This window comes from Xiphophorus maculatus, chromosome 16, assembly GCF_002775205.1.
Source record: "Xiphophorus maculatus strain JP 163 A chromosome 16, X_maculatus-5.0-male, whole genome shotgun sequence".
In the NCBI taxonomy this organism is placed as follows: Eukaryota; Metazoa; Chordata; class Actinopteri; order Cyprinodontiformes; family Poeciliidae; genus Xiphophorus; species Xiphophorus maculatus.
In genome coordinates, this window is record NC_036458.1 from 9573557 (window position 1) to 9595058 (window position 21502).

Below are 21502 nucleotides of genomic sequence, written 5' to 3' on the forward strand. Positions count from 1 at the left end.
TCCATGGACCAGGGTGTTTTTTAACTACAGTAAATGTCAAAGTACTTGGGAAAGAGCTAAGATATCCAGCCTGCTCATAGATGTTTTTGCAAAACATTCAAATACAGCAAATTGAATGTTGGGAGGATGCAGAAAATGCACATATAAAGCTGAAACAAACTTGCAGATTCTTACTTTCTCTAAGCACACTTTTTCTTCCCATTGTACTTTTATCTGGGAGATAACCAGTGGCTTTGACATACAAGCTTTATTAGGCAGAGAGTATTTGAGCAGTCTGTCTTACAGATTGCGTCCTGTTCCCAAGAACTGATAGTAAACACTCTTTATGTGTAGATCTTATGGTCTATTCTCTCTCTGTCCTGTGGCGACACAACTCCATTTCAGTCATCCATGGACATAATGTGTGCTCTGTGATTCTAAAGCAAATGTCTCCGAAGACATTCTTTATGACTCACACCACCTACACTCCAAACCCTCCCTGAGAACACCCCGCTCTCATAAAGACAGTACTACACTGTCAACAGTGATTGCATTTGCGAACTGGGAGAAATTTAACAAAAAATGAAGCCAAGAAGAGATCTGTGCACTTAAATATTCCCACCGTATCTTCGACCACACCCTGGAATGAGAGGAGGGAAAGAACTGACATTTACACTTTAAATAACACAAGATGCTCAGATTAGGTCAGCTGATGAAAAATACATGTTTGGATCAAGAAGAAATAAAAATCTGCTCAGTGAAATTAAATTGTCTGTAAAAAGTGCAGCAGAAAGAGAATGTACTCAAAAAAGAAATCCAAGGGCGCCAAGCTCTCTAAAAGATGGTGATTAACAATGAAAAATTGATGAAAGATCCAGTGCAAGTGGTTGAATAAATCTAGACACATTTTCTCTCAGGCACTGGGAAGAGATAATTTAATTAGAACAGGATGTGACCCTTTGTCTGGGTTACATCTGTGTGCAGACAAGAACACCGCAAGTTAAGAGGAACTAATACAGATTAAAAAGTAAAAAACACAAATAATCTTGACAAACTGAGCTCATGATCTACATTAACTGTTTATATCTAGCTTGATTAAGTCAGCTGCAGGGGGAAAAATAACAAGGAGCATTTTGTCTTGTTAAAACTGCTTTTGAATCTATGTCGCTTTATGTGTGACACACGCAATAAATGTGAAGAATTTTTTAAAAGGTATATTCTAAATATGAGAAATGTAGATTAAGCCATTAGGGCACATGTAAGAGTGTAGTCAAATAATTCATCTATCAAACATTTGCATTCAAATCTTTGACAAAAAAGTTAAGCCTTTGCTTAAGGTCACTCAGAAAAACAAGTTCATTCATAAATAAGGGGCAAGATACTTGAAGGCATACAATGACAGCCACAGAAAGCATGTATGATAATCATACCCACTACTGAATAATGTGGGTCAGGAACTCTGTTGAGTTTTTAGATCTAATAGCTCCACATCCATATCAGTTATCCTTTTGGTGTTGAAGCAAGAAGATTTGTGAGGAATCTGTTACATGATTCCCTCCAGTTCACGTCAGCACCACATTCTTGAATCTCCGCAGATTTCCATGATCTTGTTTTGTTCCTCCGCATGATGAGCTGACAGGCCAATAGCTACTTGGCCCACAGAGAAAACACCTGCCCCTCAAGGCCCTGAACCAAACAGCCGCCCCTCAGAAGAACCCAGATTTAAACTTCTGGACATATGACGACATTCTTGAGCAATATGTGTGTCGTTTCTGTATGATTTCCTTTGCCTGTTTAATGTTAAAACTACCTGACAATAGTTTATTTTACTCTAAAATGCTAAAAGGAATCACAACTTCTCACCAATAGGAAAAGAAGCACAAATTAACAAGTGATCAGACAGAGTTTCATACAAACCAGACAGTCAGTAATGATTTTTCATTTCTTTGTAATGTCCTTTAACCCTTCCACAGAGTATTAAATATATTTTCAAAATATATTTTTGTTTGGTCTATCTGAAATTCTTTCTTTTTTTGTTGCTATTGTTGCTCCTGTTGTGAGTTCATTACAGTGCAACACTAAGACACACAGGATAAACAAACACAGGATAAAAGCTGCTTTGCAATTTAGGGCAATGTAGAGCAACTAATTAATCCAATATTAGCTGCTCAATATCAGTAAGACATGCAAATTGAAATAATAATGATGAATACACAAGAGTCATGACTTTCACAAAATAAACAGTAAGTATAAAGTATCAATATCTGTATGCTTTAGATTCATAGCCAGCAAAGACCCAAGATAAAAAGTTGTCAATGCAACTGCTCCAAAAAGAAAGAAAATTAATCATTTCTGTCATTTTTAATTCTTTGTTATTTTGACTCCACTATGTTTTATGGATAAAGTCGCTTCTGTTTTCAGCTTTAAAACAACTTGCTGTTTCCAAATGACTTTACCACCATGTGACCTTCTTACTTTTAGAAAAGTTTTTGCTACATTAAACAAATAGCATCACCAAATATATTACAGGTACATAAATTCTCATTATATGGTATTTAAATATCTTGTATTAATTCCAATCCAAGCAGTTCTTCACAAAATGTGTATCGCAGACAGGGAGGTTGTGATAATGATACACTTGCAAAACATTGTGCAGCCCTATCAAAAACACATATTCAGACTGTGGAAGGAAGCCAGAGTACCCAGGGAGAATACACACACACACACAGGGAGAAAACTACATGTAGGGGGGAAAAACTGCTGGAGGTTAAGCATGTTGTTGTCACTTATTTGTTTGTGTTAATTTATTCATTCATTCATTTAGAGTGTTATGGTGGAGAAGTGGGTAGCATAGTATAGCTCAACAAGAAGAACTTGGAACTCGACTGCTTTAAATCCTATTCCTATTCATTTCCTGATGAATGTATCTTTGTTTGTTAAGCCACATAACACTGACCTATGAATCATTCCTGGATTTAAAAAAAAAAGCTCTTAAACTCATGGGGTGAATTACACATTACACATTCACAATGGCAAGATTTTCAGCTTTTTTTATCAACGGCTTTTGTTTTCTTCTCATTAACGTTTCTGGAATACACCATCGCGATAAGGCAGAAAGAATAGACTGAACTGAGTGGAAAAGCAGCCAAAGAAAATGCCTGGCAAATAATAAATATGACTTTGAAAGATTATAAGAATGTCTGGCTTGTTGGAAGAAAAATAAAAATATACAGGTTTGAATCTTGTTTTCATAATTATGACCTCTACAGCAATGAGCACTGGGTTCATGAACTTGAATAAAACCACAGATGACATAAAGGGACACTGCAAAGAAGAGAGATCCTCTGATGTCTGCTCATTGCAATTCTACAGGAAGCATCTCCAACCAGTCCCACTGAAAGCTGCTTGGAGCTTTCAGTGATCAGAAGCTCAGAGCCGTAGAACCCTGAAGGGATAGGGACTTTCTGGAAGCCAGATGTGCATGGAATACTATAGATTGCAGTCCGGCGCCACAACGTGTTTAAGCATCACTTCTACATATTAAAGACTTGGGGGGGTTCCAAATAGTTTGGCTCATCACGAAGTCTGAGAAGCAGTTTAATGTGAATCTTGCAGAATCAGCAACTAGGCGCAGAGTTTGTCATATCCGACACTTCTGATGCTTAATGTTTCCAGTGAAATAAGATAGTCACACAGTGAGACCCAAAAATCCCTGTGTTCTGCATTTGAACAGTGCCTAATTAAACCGACCTTCTAATTTGTTTTCAGTTGACATTAATTTGTTCTTTGATCAAAGGAAAAACTCTTGTTCTATGCATTTGGGAGTTTGATACTGGACAAGAAAGAGGACAGGATCAAACAGGACACCGTGGGGGGTCTGCATTATGTATGTTTCCTCTTGTTAGCGAAGGACAAGACAGGGCAGAAGTCGTAGGAGGAAGAAAATATACACAAGGAGATAAGACAAGGAAAATAAACTCTCCACATACTTAGACTTTGAATGCAATGGAAACCTAACTCAAATGTGTGGAAGTAGAACATGTGAATGTAACTGAAGTGAATTGTGCATGTACAAGAATGTCTCACTTCCTGTCTGTACATAAAAAGCTCTCTCATGTCTCAAACACACAGAGTCGGCATATGTGAAAGCCTTCTTCTGCTGGAACATACACATGTTGATGTCTAACATTAAAAGACTCAGAGACACAAACATATTATCAACTGCAAGCACAGAAGTAAGGCCACAATCTCAACACAGCCACATGTGCTGTGCGCTTTGAAATCATCTCAGTCTCCGAGTGCACCAGACCCTCATTAGCTGTGGACACAGAGGCTACTGTGCCACTTGGATGTGATTAGGTCAGCTGGCTCACTTCCTCGTTCCATCACTTCATTTCAGTCAGTGAACAAGAAATGCTTCCAACTATAAAGTGTGTGTAAGCCATGGGTAAAGATAAAACATCTTTAAGTGATCACCGTTCCTGCTGCTGAGAAGTGTCACTCCATTAGGGGTCTCTGAGCAGCAGTACCTGTAAAGGAAGTAGTCTGCACCTCTTAAAAGCAAACATCAATAGCCATAGGCCATGGACCATAAGAGTGGCAAACATTAGTGAACCAAATGGCATATATAATACACAAACTATTGGATGTGTTTTTAAGTGCAGCATGACACAGTGATGGAGGAGCCCACAGCTTTGTTTTCTTGCAGGTGTATTGCAGAAAAATGAGTCCACTCTGCCTTTACATGCAATGAAACTAGATGGGCAGGATATTATATAAGGTAGAGGCATTAAACCTGTCAACATTTCCGTTTGTCAGAATAAACTGAATATGGCGGCTGAGACTGCTAATGCTAAGCGCTTGAACATCAGACATTTGCAAGGAGGGGATACATTAAACAGATCCATGACAGGAATGTTAATCTACTCAGTTACTTGCGGTGTTCAGACATTCAGCTCGTTCTCAGACCGACGTTAAACCTTTTCGCGGTAAACCGATGCCGGTCGCAGGCAAACTCAAACATGACATCACAGCCTGCAGCCCACTGAGACGCAGAATCCTGACCCGACGCGGAAAGGGGCTCATTCAAATTCAAGCATTATAAGTTATGTTGCATTAAAATGCAAATGTGGCAACACAAGCTCATTTAATCACGGTATGTTCGTTTACCCGAGAATTTTTAACGAAATTAATTATTTGCGCTGTTTTAGGAAACTTTTGAAAGAAATTTGAGCCAATTTATTGCCAACCGATATCAACTCTACATAACAAGTTACAGCCTACAACACGTTCGCACCAGCCTGAAATTATTAAAAGCTGCTTTGCATATCAGATAGAAAGTTAAACTTGCAAAAATGCAAATTGGCCTCCTTTGTTGGCCTAAAACCAAAGTATTGCTTCAGGGCAAAGTGAAACAAAGACATGCCCGCAAACAGTGAAAGAAACTTGGATGAATTTTAGACTAGAACTGAAGGAACTTTCTATGTTTCTATGGCTCCATAAGCTGATTTAGATCCATTCTTATGGCACAGCACGTGGTTAATTTGATACTTTACCAGTTTGAGCCGTTGTTAGGTGAAGTAGGATAAAAATAAATAGCGGTATTCTTCTGCGCGACCTGCTCCTTATGAAGTGGTCCATCCTTTAGAGCGAGGACCCCGTCTGCCTCCGCGCCCAGAACTTTGTTGGCTGTTGCAGAACTTCTGTTTGTTAAAAACTACACGGCCATGTGTGGGGTAAAATGCACTCGGTATTTCCACTTCCTTGATTGTTGGAGAAGATTTGTTGTGACGGATTCTCTTAGTTTCCCTGTGTGCCTCTCATTCAATCTCTCCCTCTCATCATCAATCCCACCCTCCACTCTCCACCTCTTCCCTCCCACAGGACGCAGGGATGAGCGGTGCGCCGGCGGAAAACCCCCCTCATAAATCAGGTCTATTAGTTGAAGTAATTTGTTAGATCTCATATCTTTTGTCATTTCCACCAGAGGTGTTGCGCAGATTCATCTAAATAAATAAGGAAATTGTTGAAACATTAATTTGTTTCAGCAATTCAGTTTAAAAAGTGTGGATTCGAAACAAGCATACTGTATATGTTTCAGCGTTTATTTTTTAATTATTTTGAAAATAATAACAGATGGAAGAATAATGCCTTGGCAGCTGTCCAGCAAACGATTCCTGGCACGCTAAGCAAATTCGACAAGTCTCAAAAGTTCATTGCCAAAAAAGCCGTGCTCTATTTCAAATTTATATGTGTAAATCCTTATAAGTTTGTTAAATTTCAACATGTGCTAAACCTCAAGCTGGCAACTAATCAAAAGTGTAAAATTCTCCGTTGGGTTTAGATTATGCCTCAACGAGTATTATTTATGTGTACAAATTTTAAAAAATTTAATAGAAGAAAAAAAGTGTGGTTGCAAAGGGTGCCAAGCAACCACACTTGCTTGGCACCCTAGACAATGTTACTTGTCTAGGGTGCCAACAAGTAACCTAGACTTGTCAGTCTAGGTTACTTGTAATGATTTGATCAGCCATGCAAACCTGCTGACTTTGATTTAAATTTGTGAGTAAAACTTGGCACCTGCCTGCTTTAATCAGGGTGTCCTTGTGTTTGATTGACTTGCAAACTGGCCTGATCTAAACTATGTAGAAAACCTATGAGGTATTGTCCAGTAGAAGACAAAGCAACAGACCACAGAATGAGCTGAAGGCTGCTGGTAAACAGTTTTTATTTCCTTACAGCAGTAACATAGAGTAATGGAGTTCATGCCATTGAGGCAACAATTCAAAAGGAACTCATTGATTAGAGTATGCAATATACATAAAGATACATTTGAATAGGTTGCAATGTCTCTAATAAAACATTTCTTTTGGTCCTGTAAAACATTTTTTTATAAACTTAAATTGGAATTGTCAATTTTACACATATTTGATTATATAAAAGATTCTCAGTTGATTTCACGTTATGTGACTAAAGTTACCTTTTAACTGCAGTGAAGATTAGTTGTGCTAAAGATATCAGAAGGAGGGGAATGGAACAAAACTTTACAGACTTATCTGAATACTGCAACACCCTAGGCAGGTTCAAGTGTTAAGCTAAAAAACATAGTTTATTTTTACCAGTAGTGGCTGTACTTTATACTTTCATCCCAGTCTCTGTAATGTCTGTTTCCTGTTGGAGACTGAAAATGTGAAGCTGGGGGCTGAATGACTTGCAGGTCAAAGGTTACTGACGGGACTGGACAACTGTTCAGACACAGGCGCATCTGGCTGGAAAACATTGTTTAAATCTTTAACAGTATATGTTACATTGTAAATATCTTGTATTTCTTCAAAACTACAATCTCAATAAAATCAAAAGATCAGTTGTCAAAATTATTAGGTATTGTGTTGTTTAGTTTGATGCTTTGATAACAGTTTAGATTTTGGTTTGATTTTTTTGTACATGTGTATGTTTGTGTTTTGTAGTTTATTTTTAATACCCATTAGGTGCAATGCCAAACATGTCAATAGGTGGCAGTCAGAACAAAAATTTAGGAATCTTTCACCACTTATAATTGATCGGTTTTGCAAAAAGTAAAGGTTTAATTCTTAAATAGTAAATAATAATATATATCGTAGGCTGCTTTGTTGTGATTTCATGCTTATAGGCCAAATATTATTTTTTACAGATGGACACCCAACATTGTTAAAAGTATAAAACAGAAATGAATTACAATCAGCCTTCCTGCTGGTTCAGAACAGATAAGTAACATTACATTTCTGTTTTTTGATTCTTTTCTCTCATGCCCTTTAAAACAGAAAGCCCTTCCTCAGATCCACAGTGATGTAGCTTCTGTAGCAGCACCTGTCAGTAAGAGTGGCAGTGGACCTTTCTAAAAAGAATGTCAAATGAATGCATGGCTGCTTATTGTAGAAAAAGGACTTACGAGCAGAGTTGCTACAAAAATAATTTTCACAAATGTGAATGATGAAGAAAATGATTTTTTTTCTCGCCAACATCAAAAGGTCTGTCTGATAGAAACACTTTCTACCCCAGGATTAATTAATAGAGAAACAGTGGAGGTCAGAACCAGGGCTAAAATTGTTTACCTGAACGATGCCAGGATTTGCATTCATTCATCACTCTAGTGAATAACGGACAGACTGTGCTCACATCAAAGCATTTTTAAACCCCAGTCTGGTTAGCTTTTCAAGCTTTGTCCTCAGACAACACTTCTCCACATCATCATATAAATCTTTACCTTACCATAAATTCAGCTTGGAGACTTTGCTATTTAAATTCAAAGTTTGTTGCTGTTGTACTTTGTGCTGCAACCCTCCAGATTCAGTACTGTCAATCTTTGCAACTTTTTTCCACGTTCTCAGCTTTGCCGCTTCACCAGAGAATAGAACTAAACTAAATATCCCTTAATGCAAAACCGCAAATAATATTGCTAATAACAAGTTTACAGTGGTGTAAAATACCTAACATAGGGAAAATATTTAGGAACACTCAGGAAATCAGGGAGAATGGGCTTTGCTAGCTGGCCTGCAGTCCATATGTCTATTTCCTACTGAAAATGTGTTTTGCATTATGATGAGGAGGAAAAACATAACATTACCCACAGACTGCTAATCAGCTGAAATTATGGATTTTACAAACACAGATACATTTCCCTGGTAAATCTGCAACTCTCAGTGGTGATTTTTCAAATGATTAAAAAGAGAATAACCTGAAGAAAAGATCGCCCAATGTACATTTTCTTAACTGAGTAGAGGGAAGGTTAAAGATTCGGCCAATTTCTTAAATTGGAATTTTGAAAATCTGTATTGTAGGAAACAAAAGTTACTTAATAAAAACATTGCAGGAAAAAAATCAACTCCCAACCCAGTTACGTTTTGTAAATGCCCATGACATCTATTTAAATCTCTTTGAAAGCTTGAACCGACAGTAGAAAATTTGCAATATATGTGGACTGAATTAAGCTTGTCAGAAATTTAATTGATTTTCAGACTGTTATATTCAGTGGAGACATGCTCAGAGATAAGGCATGTAAAAACCTCTGCTAATTGGAAAATGACCAAAGATTGCTGTAGTCCAGGCAACAGCAGGCTTTTTTAAGGAAACTCCAGAGAGAGAAAAAGAGCCAAACCTCATGGGAGAAGATTCATTAACCACATAAAAATTTAAAGCACATCCATCACAGTATGCCAGTATTCTTTCAAATTTGTTTACCATTTAAAGTAATTAATATGGAACATTTCTAATCCACTTTCTAATGGTATAAAAATGTCTAAGATTGTAAAGCTCTGGAATTTATGTTGACTCATAAATTTTTCCAGAAATACAAAAATATTTTCTAAACCCAAAAATTGAAAATATGAACCCATGTGTTGATCCAATTGAAAACATCAGAAAATAATGGAAGTGAGAGATTAAAGGAGGTTTGACAAAGGTATCTAACTAAACAGGCTGGAGTTAATCTGTTGTGTAAACACCTCTGACCTACAGTGTCCCTGCTCAGCACTGGCTCAGCCAGACTGAGTCAGGATCACATTCCTGGCAGCTTTTAGCAGATAGTTACTAAGAGTCCAGTAGCTAATCTAAAGTCTTGGTGAGAAATATTTCTTGAGCATGTGCTACATAGCTTTATCCATCTACTAGATGGGTCTAACCTTTGTCACATACACCACGCACAAACAAAATAACCACCAATGTCAGAAGAACAGTCTTTTGTGACATGAAAAATACTATCCACACCTAAAATGAGATGCTTGCTCAGGTTCTGTAAAAATACACAGTCTTGCGCTTACCATTACTATTACAATTGGAAGTACCTCAGTCCAATTACCTCATATTTCATCATCCAGTGTTAATCAAGAGGTTTTGATTAACCAAAATAAATAGGAGAAGGTAAATAGATTCTATTTGTCAAGTTCATAAAAGCATGTTCGCACTGATGAAAAGACTGCCAGTATGATCCCAAGTCATGTTGGCAATCCTTTTATCTTCTTAATCAAATCAGCAGAAACCAGTCGAGTGTATGTACTTTCTTCTCATTAACATACAGCAGGAAACGTTCGAACAGTAAATCATACCTCAAATGTGTTTTGGCACGTGTTCATAGATTATTGTTGGAGGAAAAACTTCAAAGTTTGCAGAGAGTAAATCATTCTCTGTCTTTCAACAAGGAAAAGTCTGATTATTATTTAGTTCCGCATCATTTTTATTATTTATTGTCTCATTTTGATGGTGAGTAAATTAGGATTTCAGTAAAGAAGTTAGACATTTATCACACATGCAATACTGTTTTAGACACTGAAATCATTACCCATTTTCAGTCTGCCTCCAGATAACATGCTGATGAACAAATGTGCACTTTTCATATTGTTTAGCAACAGTTAGCATGGAAGTTGAAAGTGAAGTTGTCAGTCACCACCTTGCCCTTCGGGCCTTACTGTCAAGCCTCCTGCAGAGCAGCAGATGAGCAAAGATTAGAGACCCTGAGATGGGCTTCTATTTAGCTTGCTTGCAGTTCATCCATTGCTTGGAAGACATGCCTTAACAGGTCAACAGAGCACAATTTAGGAAAAAAATGAATGTACAATTTAAAAGGGAAGATCCTACTGACGCTTTCATTCTGCCAATAAACTGCTAAATGAGTCACACAAATATGTCAAAAGTTTACTTTTCCAGCATAGACCTTTTGAAATTGGAATTCAACCAATCTTACGCACAAATTACTGTTACAAAAATTCATTTATTCCTGTATTTTGAGATAAACCTTTTTGAAGTTTGATATCTACAAAAGTCCCTTATGTTGATCAGTTCTCTCAGTATAACTACTTTGTTGTTCATATAGTATGTCTAAGACTCCAGGTTGAAATCTGTGTGATTAAACTTTATTTCCACTCTCACCCTAAAATACATGTTACAAAATGTGAGACTATGAACTCCAGTGACTGCTGGTGATTAGTACAGAAAAGGAACAAAAGTACTCATATTTGTCTTAAATCACCTATAAATCCTAGCCCAAATCCACAACTTCATTTTATTTCATTTCATACATTTTGCTTTTGTTATTTGTATGGAAAAAGATATATACACACAACCTAACGTGACCAAAAAGGTGTGTCTTTATCAGCCTTTTATCCATTATCTTCACAACAAAACAAAAACAAAGTCCTTTCTTCAGTTTGCAAAAAACAAATATTTTTGACAGTTTCTAACACAATTTTAAAGGCAGGACTTTTTTTTCATCAAAAATTTTAATGTTTTCTGTTGATCACCAAACAATTTCCACAAATTAACTTCTAGGATTGCCAGTCTGAATTGTGAGTGAGCAAAGTCAGCATGTCAGGCAGACTGATACGCTGGGACAGAGATTGATATGTTACTGTGTTTAACTGTGTTTATTCTAGCTTTAGTAATTAAGTGAGTAATTAATAATTACATTGGACAAATACCAAACTACACAAATACATTGTTTTAAGGGAAAAGAACCTCTCAGAAAAAGAACCTGGATGCAAAGTAATGTCACTGTACTTATTTAAACTAAGTTTTTACATTATGACTTTAACAATTTTGCCTAACCAGCTTTGGGAGCATTAAAAATCTAAAAAATGTCCCCTTATGGAATTAGATTAATGATCATTTACGATCAAAATGGATGATGAAGGATAAGTTTATAAACATATAAAAATCTTAATCTTAACCTGCTTAAGAAGATTAATAAAATAGACTAAATGAGCTAACGTTTACAAGTTTAACCTTTCCGATACACTGATTGAAATCTTAATGTACATTAACATAGCTCATATTTCTAAACCTTGACGCTCATAAACTGACATTATTAAATGCCACATATGGTAATGTGAATCAAGAAAATTTTTATTTTAAATGTCTCTTGTTGAGAATGTTCTATTCATTGAAAGCATACAAGGACTTTTAAGACCACTAAGTGATTTAATCGGATGAATTTTGCGACATGCTGCAGAGGCTGCATAAGCAGCCCTTGAGAGACTCTGCTACTATACTTTCTTTGCCTTTTTCCTTTGATCAGAGAGCCAAACATTGTTGTGAATCTTATGCTGAAAAGAAATAAATTCAGTGGCTTTTGTAAATCAGTAGAAATATTCTGTGTTTCAGTACAGAAGGATGCTTAAGCAGTCCATTACCTCAATCTGATGTTTTTGTCTTCTTTGTTCTGGTCTTTTTCTCTCTCTTTTTTCAGCTGTTTAACAACCCATGAATGACAGCTGTTTTGGGTTTGCTTCTGTATTGACACGTTGGGGTTCTGAAGGACAAATTAGAATTTCTCTTCTGATAAACATATTGTAGAAAATTAACGCGTAGGTACAATGAATGTTTGAAAAAATGGTGCTTTAGATATTAAAATGGTGTTCTTACTCTTAAGTTACTACAGTGTTGCTGTGTGCATAAAGCTGTATCAGCTAGTGCTTGTCTTTCAGCAATGTCTTTCTGCCTCAGGAGCTAGAAGCAGTTTTCCTCCTTCCTTCTCCCCTCTTTTAGTGGTCCTCCCATGCACTGACCCCCAGCTATTCTTTCTCTCAGTTTCTTTCCACCCCTCTATTCTCATGAAGTTTGCATTCCACACCTCATCTGCAGACTGCACACAAAAGAGCAGAAAGAATTACTCCTGCACTGTGGCAAACATTCCACTCTCTATTCCAGTCCCTTATCCTTTCAGTGGCATCACCCACTGTGTGTCTCCTTTCCTGGAAAACTGCATAGAGATTTCATTAGCATGAAGGCCTAAGCAAGCTCACAGTTTATTTGTCGGTTATAGCAGGCATTCGTCTTGCGTTGTTTAACCTTAACAACATCTCTAATAACATAACCCAAATTAAATGTTACCAAATACAATTAGCTGTGACCTAGTCAGCAAGAAAAGCAACGTTTGAGAATCATCAGTTCATTTATGCCAATACTCAGAACACAGGAAATTAATAATTAAACTATAAATCTAAGAAAAAAAAACAAAAAACCTTTTAGATGGTCAGAGGATTCATTACTGGAGAGTCTGAGATTCAAGTAAATTGAAACAAAGGTTTGAGCTGAAGGCACTGCTGGAATACCTTTAGAAGTGTCAAAGCAAGTGTGAAAGGTTCTCTGAAAGTTTTGGAAAACTTTAGTGAGACAAATAATGTGTGTCAGAGAAAGTGGAGAAGAGGAAGTTTAGGGTAGGTTCAAAAAAGACTTTAAAAGCATGCGGCTTTATAAAGCATGTATGGACATGCATCATTCCTCTTTGTTCTGTCTCATTCACTGTCTCAAACGTCTGAAATTCCTCAGCAATAGCTGATGGCTGAAGGCTGATGGACACCAATCGATGTCCAGCAGTCCTCCTTATCTCCTTTTCCATCTGTCCTTTTTAACTAGAGGCACTTGAAAAAGCATGAGACGAATGCCCTGGATGTTGCTCCAGTGGAAAACACTGCTCTTGCATCTTATTTAGAGGTAGAGGTTTATGGAGAATCCTTAGCTTCCTGTACTGAGTAGAATTCTTCATCTTACTTGTCAAGATAAGGCTATACTTTAGATAAAAGTTTACAACCTCTGATATATTTTTATGTAAGTGTCATTCCCAGTTAGACTTTATCACTCAGTTTGTTACTTGTAAATAGATGAATAAATTGTTCTTGTTGCTTCCCTGTGTTACTGGACTGGTGTCCAGGGTGTACCCAGCCTCCCACCTGCTGGAGCTAGGCACCAGGCCCGCTCTTGATCCTGCAAGGATAAACATGTTAGATAACAGATAGATGGATGGCTGATCTTGTTACTTTGCAAAGAATCTTGTCAGTTTTAAATTAAAACTTGTTTATCTAAAGGACTTTTGTTTTTCTTTATGTTTACCTGTGGAAGAAATTGGTTGTTTTGCTTGGGGATTTTGGAAATATTCAGGCATCAGCTTTTTAATACAGCACACAAAAACTCAATCAGAAATTAGTCTGATGATGACAAGGAAAACAGAGAAACAATGAGGGTTAAAAGGCTGAAACAAAATTATCCCAAAGTAATGTTAATAAGAAAAGCTATTTAGTTACAAACACCATAAATTATCAGTATTATTTAGATCATTCAGTTATTTATGCTTTGGGCAGCAAAGATTCGACTGAAAGCTCAGCTGTCTGACAGAGGCTGCGTTCTGCAGTTTGCAAGCAATTGCATCACATTTAGCAACATGCCCAGAGTAGGCAGGTTTTTTAAGGAGTCTATGTGATTTCACTGGAGAAAATGAGGGACGACTTGGCTGAGTTCTTATCTTTGCAATTATGACCCCTTGTAGCCTATGGGCTAACTAGAGAAAAAGTTAACCAACTGACAAAACATGCTTCCTGACTGTGCAACTCGCTTTCTAAACGCAAGATGGCAGTACAGCACAGTTAACTACGTGACATTTTAATCACTACTTTGAAAACAACAGAATCAGTAAAATAAAAGCGTTACAACGAATTCACATTGAACCTAATACAAAAATCTTAGGTAAAATCAACACTTTATTACTACAAATAGAACAAATATTAGAAACACAACAAATGAGCACATATTTATAAATATATATATATATATATATATATATATATATATATATATATATATATATATATATATATATATATATATATATATATATATATATATATATATATATATATATATATGTATTTATGTTCCTAAAAATTGTTTTCAACTTGTTGATCTAAATATTAGATTGAAAATTATATGTTAAACACGCTAGAGAAATAGTGCAGGGATAGTGAGTGAATATTACAGTTATGTGTTGGTGGGGTCAACAGCTCACAAATCAAATAAGCTCTGCCCCCTCACACAACGCGCACTTGCGCGCATGCACGTCCACACTTTTCTGCTGGATTAACAAGGCTGCACTTTTGTTGCACAGAGACACCTATTTAGTTTTAAACTGCAGGAGGTCTTATGTCACGCCGTTTTGAGTTCCAGATTCCACTCAGCATGAACATGTGACTGGCTTGGGGACTCACATGGCCGCAATGGCTTCATGATCCGCTTTAGTTTTTTAAAAGTCCGGTGATCGGTAGCTCCCGCAGCAGCTCGGCGACCATCAGGGGCAGAGCAGCGCTGGAAAACACAGCGCCTACCCGGACGGATCATGGCGAACAGTGGGCAGAAAGTTGTGCTGATCACCGGTTGCTCATCGGGCATCGGGTTACGAATCGCCGTTACGCTGGCCAAAGATGAAAAGAAGCGTTACCATGGTAAAAACACGCTTTATTATTCATTGTTTCTTTGACCAGACCTACCAGTAGCAGGGCTGAAATAGACTGAGTCGTTTTGAAGTCTAGTTTGTCCGTGTTTACTGTCCTCCAACAGTCTGCTGTCGCACCACCATAAAGTTTGTTTTGATTGACTTGCATGCTCACGTTGATTTTATGTGAAGCTTCTCAATTCAACATGGGAATCATACAGTTTAGTCAGCGCTGAGATCCAGTCCACCCCCTCCTTTGGCTCACCTATTGTCATCCGAAAGGGCTGCTTCCAGGGTAGGGCTCTGCAAGGATGCCGCTTGCCAGGCAGGATTCAGAAAAAGAGTCTTGTCAGTTCTCTTTCAAGTGACTTCTCCTGCACAAAGCCCTCTTTTATTGCTGTGAATTGTAGAGGGCCTGCTCCAGTTTAGTGCCGTGTCTAATGTGCCTATAGTCCCCACACTGGATTGAGTGTGAAAAGGGGGGACAAAGTTTGAGACCTGTACAAGCATGGGTTCACTCCAGAGCAAGGGCCTCGTTTGAAGTCTCCATTGGTACACAGGGGAGTTGCGGTGTCCCACATTGACATTGTCTGTCTGTGTGTTTCCTCTCAGCTTCCCAGGCATCATTAATCTGAGTTTAGAGATTTCAGCTAAAATCAGTCTTCCTTTTTTTTTTTTTTTTTTTTTTTTTGTGTTGTGTTTTCTCCCGAGTGTGTGAGACCACTGTGGGAGTTTTTCTAGATCTACATGAAAAGATTTTTGTTGCTAGCTGTGAATCTCCACAGAACTGATGTTGTTTGTAGTTCTACAATGAAACATGTCACCAGAGAAACCATTCATCATTAGCCTTATAGTCTGAATCCTGAAATTACAATCGTAGGTGAATGAAGCCATTACTATCAGTTTATGGGCAACTCTGCAGTGTTTAGTTTTAGATCTCCTTTTCTTCTTTCAGCCATTGGGATCTGATGAAATGTATTGCGGTGGAATAGATGAGCAAAACAAAAACAGTTGACTGCACCCTCCCTCCCAGTGTGTTCCTCGCTGTGAGCTGCTTTGAGCGAAACCACATCTGAGAAATGGAACTGTTTTGCTCTGTTCATTAGGAAACCCAGCAGAGATTAGATATTGCATTGTGCATTGAGTCACAATTAGCTGCAGTGACATGTTGTAAACTCTAAGAAGGCCCCTGAAAATCCTTTGTTGTTTTTTTTCACTCAAATGCAGCTCTTTCCAGAATGTTTGAGCTGCCCAGAACTATTTCCTTCAGCAACTAGAAGAACAATGGATCCCTTGATTACGTCTCAGTCAAGACGTAAATCCTTCAGTTGATTACACACAGGCATCTTAAATAATAATAATAACTGCTTTATGTAGAACTCACATGGTATCTGTATAGCAGACAAATTATGCTACTTTTACACAAATAAATTCTAAAGATACAGGTCCACCTTCATTGCTATGTTTCATGAAACATGGGCATAAAGTTGGTAAGTAATCCCATTTTCACCTTAGTAATCCCGCCCAGTTTATGTTCACAGAGGAATTAGATTAGACCTTGGTCTTATCTACGAAGGACAACAGGTAGATTTAGATAAATGTGGAATTTGAAGGCTGTTTATTTCTGCTGATTGTCATTGTGCAACAGCTCTGCCACTCATTCGCCTGTTAAGCAACATCATAATACTGGACGGGGAAGACACCAACAAAGCCTCGACAGCACTGTGCTGATAACTGCAGCTTGTGATAGATTTTTGCTTCGTATGTAGGTTAGCTCTCTCCTGTGTTTAAAGTTCAAAGGAAATCAATTCTGTGTCCTGTACCAGGTGTGGCCTTTTTTAGGAACTTTGACCCCATGTGAGGGTTTTCTTGATTGTGTTTCCATTTTGAAAGTTTCATTTGCTTGTGTTTGCACATCTCTATGTGTTCACTCTGTCTGAACTGCAGTGACTCATCAATAGTTTTGAAGCTTCAGAAAGTAATTATCTTCTAGTTCAGAGTGTCCTGCACATCTGTTCATATTAGATGCTGTTGCAGGCTGTGGTCACAGAAGCCCAGTCATTGGAGAGAGAGGGGGGAAAAATCATATTATGAATAAAACAAGTTATATATAACTGGGTTTTTTGTTTTTGTTTTTGTTGTTTCTATAGAAACAAATGTTTTAGTGGAAATTGGTGAAGGACAGCTAGAGTTTTCTCTATTTTTAAGCCAAATCATTTTTGTTTGTTGTTTTATGGAACCCAACCCTGTCCTGTTAGTTTTGGCATCCTAAGCAAAATATTTATTGGCTATAAATTGCTACATCTGCAAAGATTTGCAGGGCTAAAAAACCAAAAGTCAGCAGTGTTGTTCCCACAGCGTTTTCAACATTAAACCACATTAAAGCAATCTTGCACATTATTGGATGAGTTTGAACAATCTTTAGGTACTTTAAATTAAAGAGAAATCCTTCTTTTCAGTTTCAAAGCTCTTTTTTTAGTTTTGTATTGCTGTTTGTCTTTGTCAAACAGTCATTGCCACCATGCGGGACCTAAAGAAGAAGGATAAGCTTCTGGAAGCAGCTGGAGATACATATGGGAAGACCCTGATGTTGCTCCCGTTAGACGTATGCAGTGACGAATCTGTCAAAGAGTGCATCAACAACATTAAGGACCGCCACATTGATATTCTGAGTGAGTGGCACACACTGAGGAGGATTTAAAACTGCTCCTTGTCTTTTAGATCCGTTACCCATATGTGTCTCAACTTATTATTATTATTATTATTATTATTATTATTATTATTATTATTATTATTATTATTATTATTATTATTATTATTATTATTATTATTATACATGTATTTTGTCTTTTGCTGCTCAGTTCATGTTTTGTTCACGACTTAAGTGAGCAATTCTTTCTGCAATAGGTAATGTTTAATAGAATAATACTAATTTAGTTGTTATTAAAGTTTTTAAAGTCCCATAACGGTAGTGTTTCAGACTGTTGAGACTGTAGTTTTATTCGCTGTGGTTTTGCAGTTGAGTGGGTGGAAGGAGGGGATTGGAAGTCTTGAAATTCCAGTGGCCAGATATATTTTGCACTCAAACAAAAAAGGCTATTGTATACCATCATACATATAGATAGAAACACCTCTCTTAAAGGTTCACACTTTTAAGACAACTTTGTTGTCATAACTGACTTCCCCAAAGTGAAAGGTAAGCAGGAAAACGTTTTAGAACTGACAAACCTTCTTTGGTTAATAGCAGATTTTAATGTGCAGTATGTTGCAGGTTTTCAGATTAGTGACCCTCGAACAAGAACATCTTTTCAGTACTTGTTAAAACCTTTAGTCTGGATAAAGCATCTATTTATAAACCTGCTTCCATCCCATATTACACCCCCTTCGCATAATTACTCAAAACCCAGAGGCCCCACAGCAAGGACTCCTGTTACATCACACCTTCCTGAAACTGTCACACACTGACATCTGGTGGCATTAGCAAGTAATAACTTGTGTGATCAATGTGTGTTTACTCTTATGAGACAAGTTAAACAAACTAAACTGTTTAAATTCTGAGTAGAGTACTATGTGTGTCTGGGATTCTTCTCAGTCAACAATGCAGGTGTGGGTTTGCTTGGACCAGTGGAGAGCATCAGCATCGATGAAATGAAAAGAGTTTTTGACACCAACTTCTTCGGTGTGGTTCGCATGATCAAAGAAGTGATGCCGGACATGAAGAAGAGGCGTTCAGGACACATTGTTGTCATGAGCAGCGTTATGGGTCTCCAGGGTAGGTGTTAAATCATATCATATCATATTGATATGATTTGAGATCATATTGTCTCTTTGTAAAGACAATATGATCCAAGAGACTAATTGTTACCAGTTAGGTCAGGAGGACCATTCTCTTGTTGTTTAACCTATGTGTAAATTAAAACTTCAATTTACTGATTTAGTAATATGTTATCTTGATATTCTGTATTTTGTTCTCCATCCAGGAGTGGTTTTCAATGATGTTTACACAGCCTCTAAGTTTGCAATGGAAGGTTTCTGTGAGAGTATGGCTGTGCAGCTGATGAAGTTCAACATTCGGTAAAATGACCTCTTTCTTCTGTCCCCCAAGTTTATCGTAATTTATCTATGTTTTTTACTCATTTTTTATTTTTTTGATGTCTTCCCTGCACCTTTCTGAATCTGCTTGCCTCAGGTTGTCCATGATTGAACCTGGCCCTGTTCACACTGAGTTTGAGACGAAAATGATGGAAGACGTAGCTAAGATGGATTTTCCTGGAGTCGATGCAGACACAGTTCGATATTTTAAAGATGTTTACCTTCCATCATCCATAGATATATTTGAAGCCATGGGCCAGACTCCAGAGGACATAGCTAAAGTAAGCCAGCTGAGTCCGACTAAAACTTGTTCAAAGTTTAAAGTTTGAGTTATGTAATCGTTGACAGATACAAAGTCTGAATAATCCTCATCTAAAATTGACTTTTATTTCTCCAGTGCACAAAGATGGTTATTGAGTCGGAGAGGCCTCGCTTTAGGAATCTGACCAACAGCCTCTACACACCCATCGTGGCCTTAAAGTACGCAGATGAGACGGGTGGCCTGTCTGTAAACACCTTCTACAACTTGCTTTTCAATTTCGGTCCTCTCATGCACATCACCATGAGCATCCTGAAGTGCCTGACGTGTAGCTGCCTGCGCAGACGCACCATCTCTCCCAACTGAATAATATAGTATTCAGTTCATCTACCCTAACCCCCCAGTGTCTTAATTTGAGGTTCTGGGCTAAGCAGGTAATGTAGAACGTGGAGCTCAATGCGAGGAGGCTACTTTTAGATCTAAGACACTACTATGATAAGCTTTGACAGACGATATGCGCAATTGCACAAGTTTTCTTCTGAGGAGATGGCATATCCAGGGTGCCCTGAGTGGAGAGACACATATCACACAATACAACAACACTAACATTGGTTTTAGCATACATTTTATGAAAAAAATGCCATACTTATTCTTTAAAATAAGAACCTCAGAGGTAAAATAAATAAATAAATAAAAACAGCATGAGATATAAATCTTATGGACTAATATAAAAGCACAAAACTGAACTCAGTTAATATGTGAAACGATGACATTATATGAAACGCCAGGTTAGAAATAAATTGTAGCCAAGATAACGCTATGTTAAGACTCAGAGTTATGGCATTAATAACAGAGTCATAAACAAATTTGCTTTTAATGTATTGTGTCTATAATTTTATGTTTGTTTTAATGTTGTGTTGCTGTGGTCATAACTGCTGTTGAATCCTGTTTTTAATCTTTTGGCAAATGGAATGTTTTTGGTTTTTAAAGATTCAAAGAGGTCCAAGTTGGATTTTTTTTATTATTATTTTGATTTTGATTTTTAAATAAACAGTGTTCTGACTTACCCCAAAAGTTTTTATTTCATTTTTTTTAAGAATAGAAATTACAAATTTCACCACAATACTAACCAAAAACTAAAAACAAGCTGTTGTTTAATTCAGCCAGCAGGACAGATCTTTTACCAAGAGAGGGCAGTCTTTTACTGTTTTTCCGGGTTTTTTTCCTGACAGAACTTAAAAACTGTACATTTTCATGCAGAAATGTTTGTGTGTTACGACATGAAAATAACTTTTGGTATTTGAAATTAATGCCTTATTATATTTGTGTGCTATATGTTTAAAAGCCTTTATTTACCAGCTCATTACTGGCACTCATGGACTCATTTTTATTGCAACATGACTATAGGTTATGTCATGTTTGTCATTTGAGTTTCTTCTGAAATAGATGGGTGTACGCTTTATGCCATGTTGCAACCATTATTCATTCTTACTCATATTGTAATTAATCACTCATCTCTTAGCAACTCATTTTTGGTGATGCAGTCTCAGCAGTGATTCATACAAACTTTATTACTGATTCATTTGGGAAGACAAATATTGATAGCAGCAGATGTTATCAAAAGAAAAAAATATATCTCAGTAGGTAAAGACTATTGGGAGGAATTTTCAGTAAGCCACCAGGAGAGGCTATTCTAGTCTTTGCTCATGGATTTTGTTAGAGGGCCTGGTTGTGCACATGCGCACATATTAGCATGTATTTGCATGGATGATAATGTCTGTGTGTGCATGTGTGTTTGGGAATGTGCTGCTGGAGCATGCCTATGGGGCAAGTTAGTGATCTGTTGATGGATATAAAGAGGTCATGGCCTGCCCCCCTACCTCCACCCCACTACCCCATCAGAATCCTTCCCTTGAACCCCCAACCCTCTCACTCACACACCC

General features: G+C 37.4%; 2 protein-coding genes across 3 annotated transcripts in view; one reads left to right on the forward strand and one right to left on the reverse strand.

Annotated features, from left to right (window-relative positions):
- Positions 1 to 5798, reverse strand: part of LOC102216797 (collagen alpha-1(XI) chain) — a 52375-nt gene extending 46577 nt beyond the window's left edge. For both annotated transcript variants that reach the window (XM_023348934.1, XM_023348932.1), the window contains exon 1: positions 5535 to 5798. In XM_023348934.1, the coding sequence (XP_023204702.1) occupies positions 5535 to 5619 (85 nt within the window). In that variant the 5' untranslated portion in view covers positions 5620 to 5798. The remainder of the gene's footprint in view (positions 1 to 5534) is intronic.
- Positions 5799 to 15112: 9314 nt separating this feature from the next.
- Positions 15113 to 20584, forward strand: LOC102237570 (retinol dehydrogenase 8). The gene is made up of 6 exons (XM_005812781.3): positions 15113 to 15218; positions 17719 to 17880; positions 18801 to 18980; positions 19189 to 19282; positions 19398 to 19581; positions 19698 to 20584. The coding sequence occupies exons 1-6, from the start codon at positions 15113 to 15115 to the stop codon at positions 19923 to 19925; spliced, it is 954 nt and encodes a 317-aa protein (XP_005812838.1). The 3' UTR covers positions 19926 to 20584.
- The last annotated feature ends 918 nt before the right edge of the window (positions 20585 to 21502 follow it).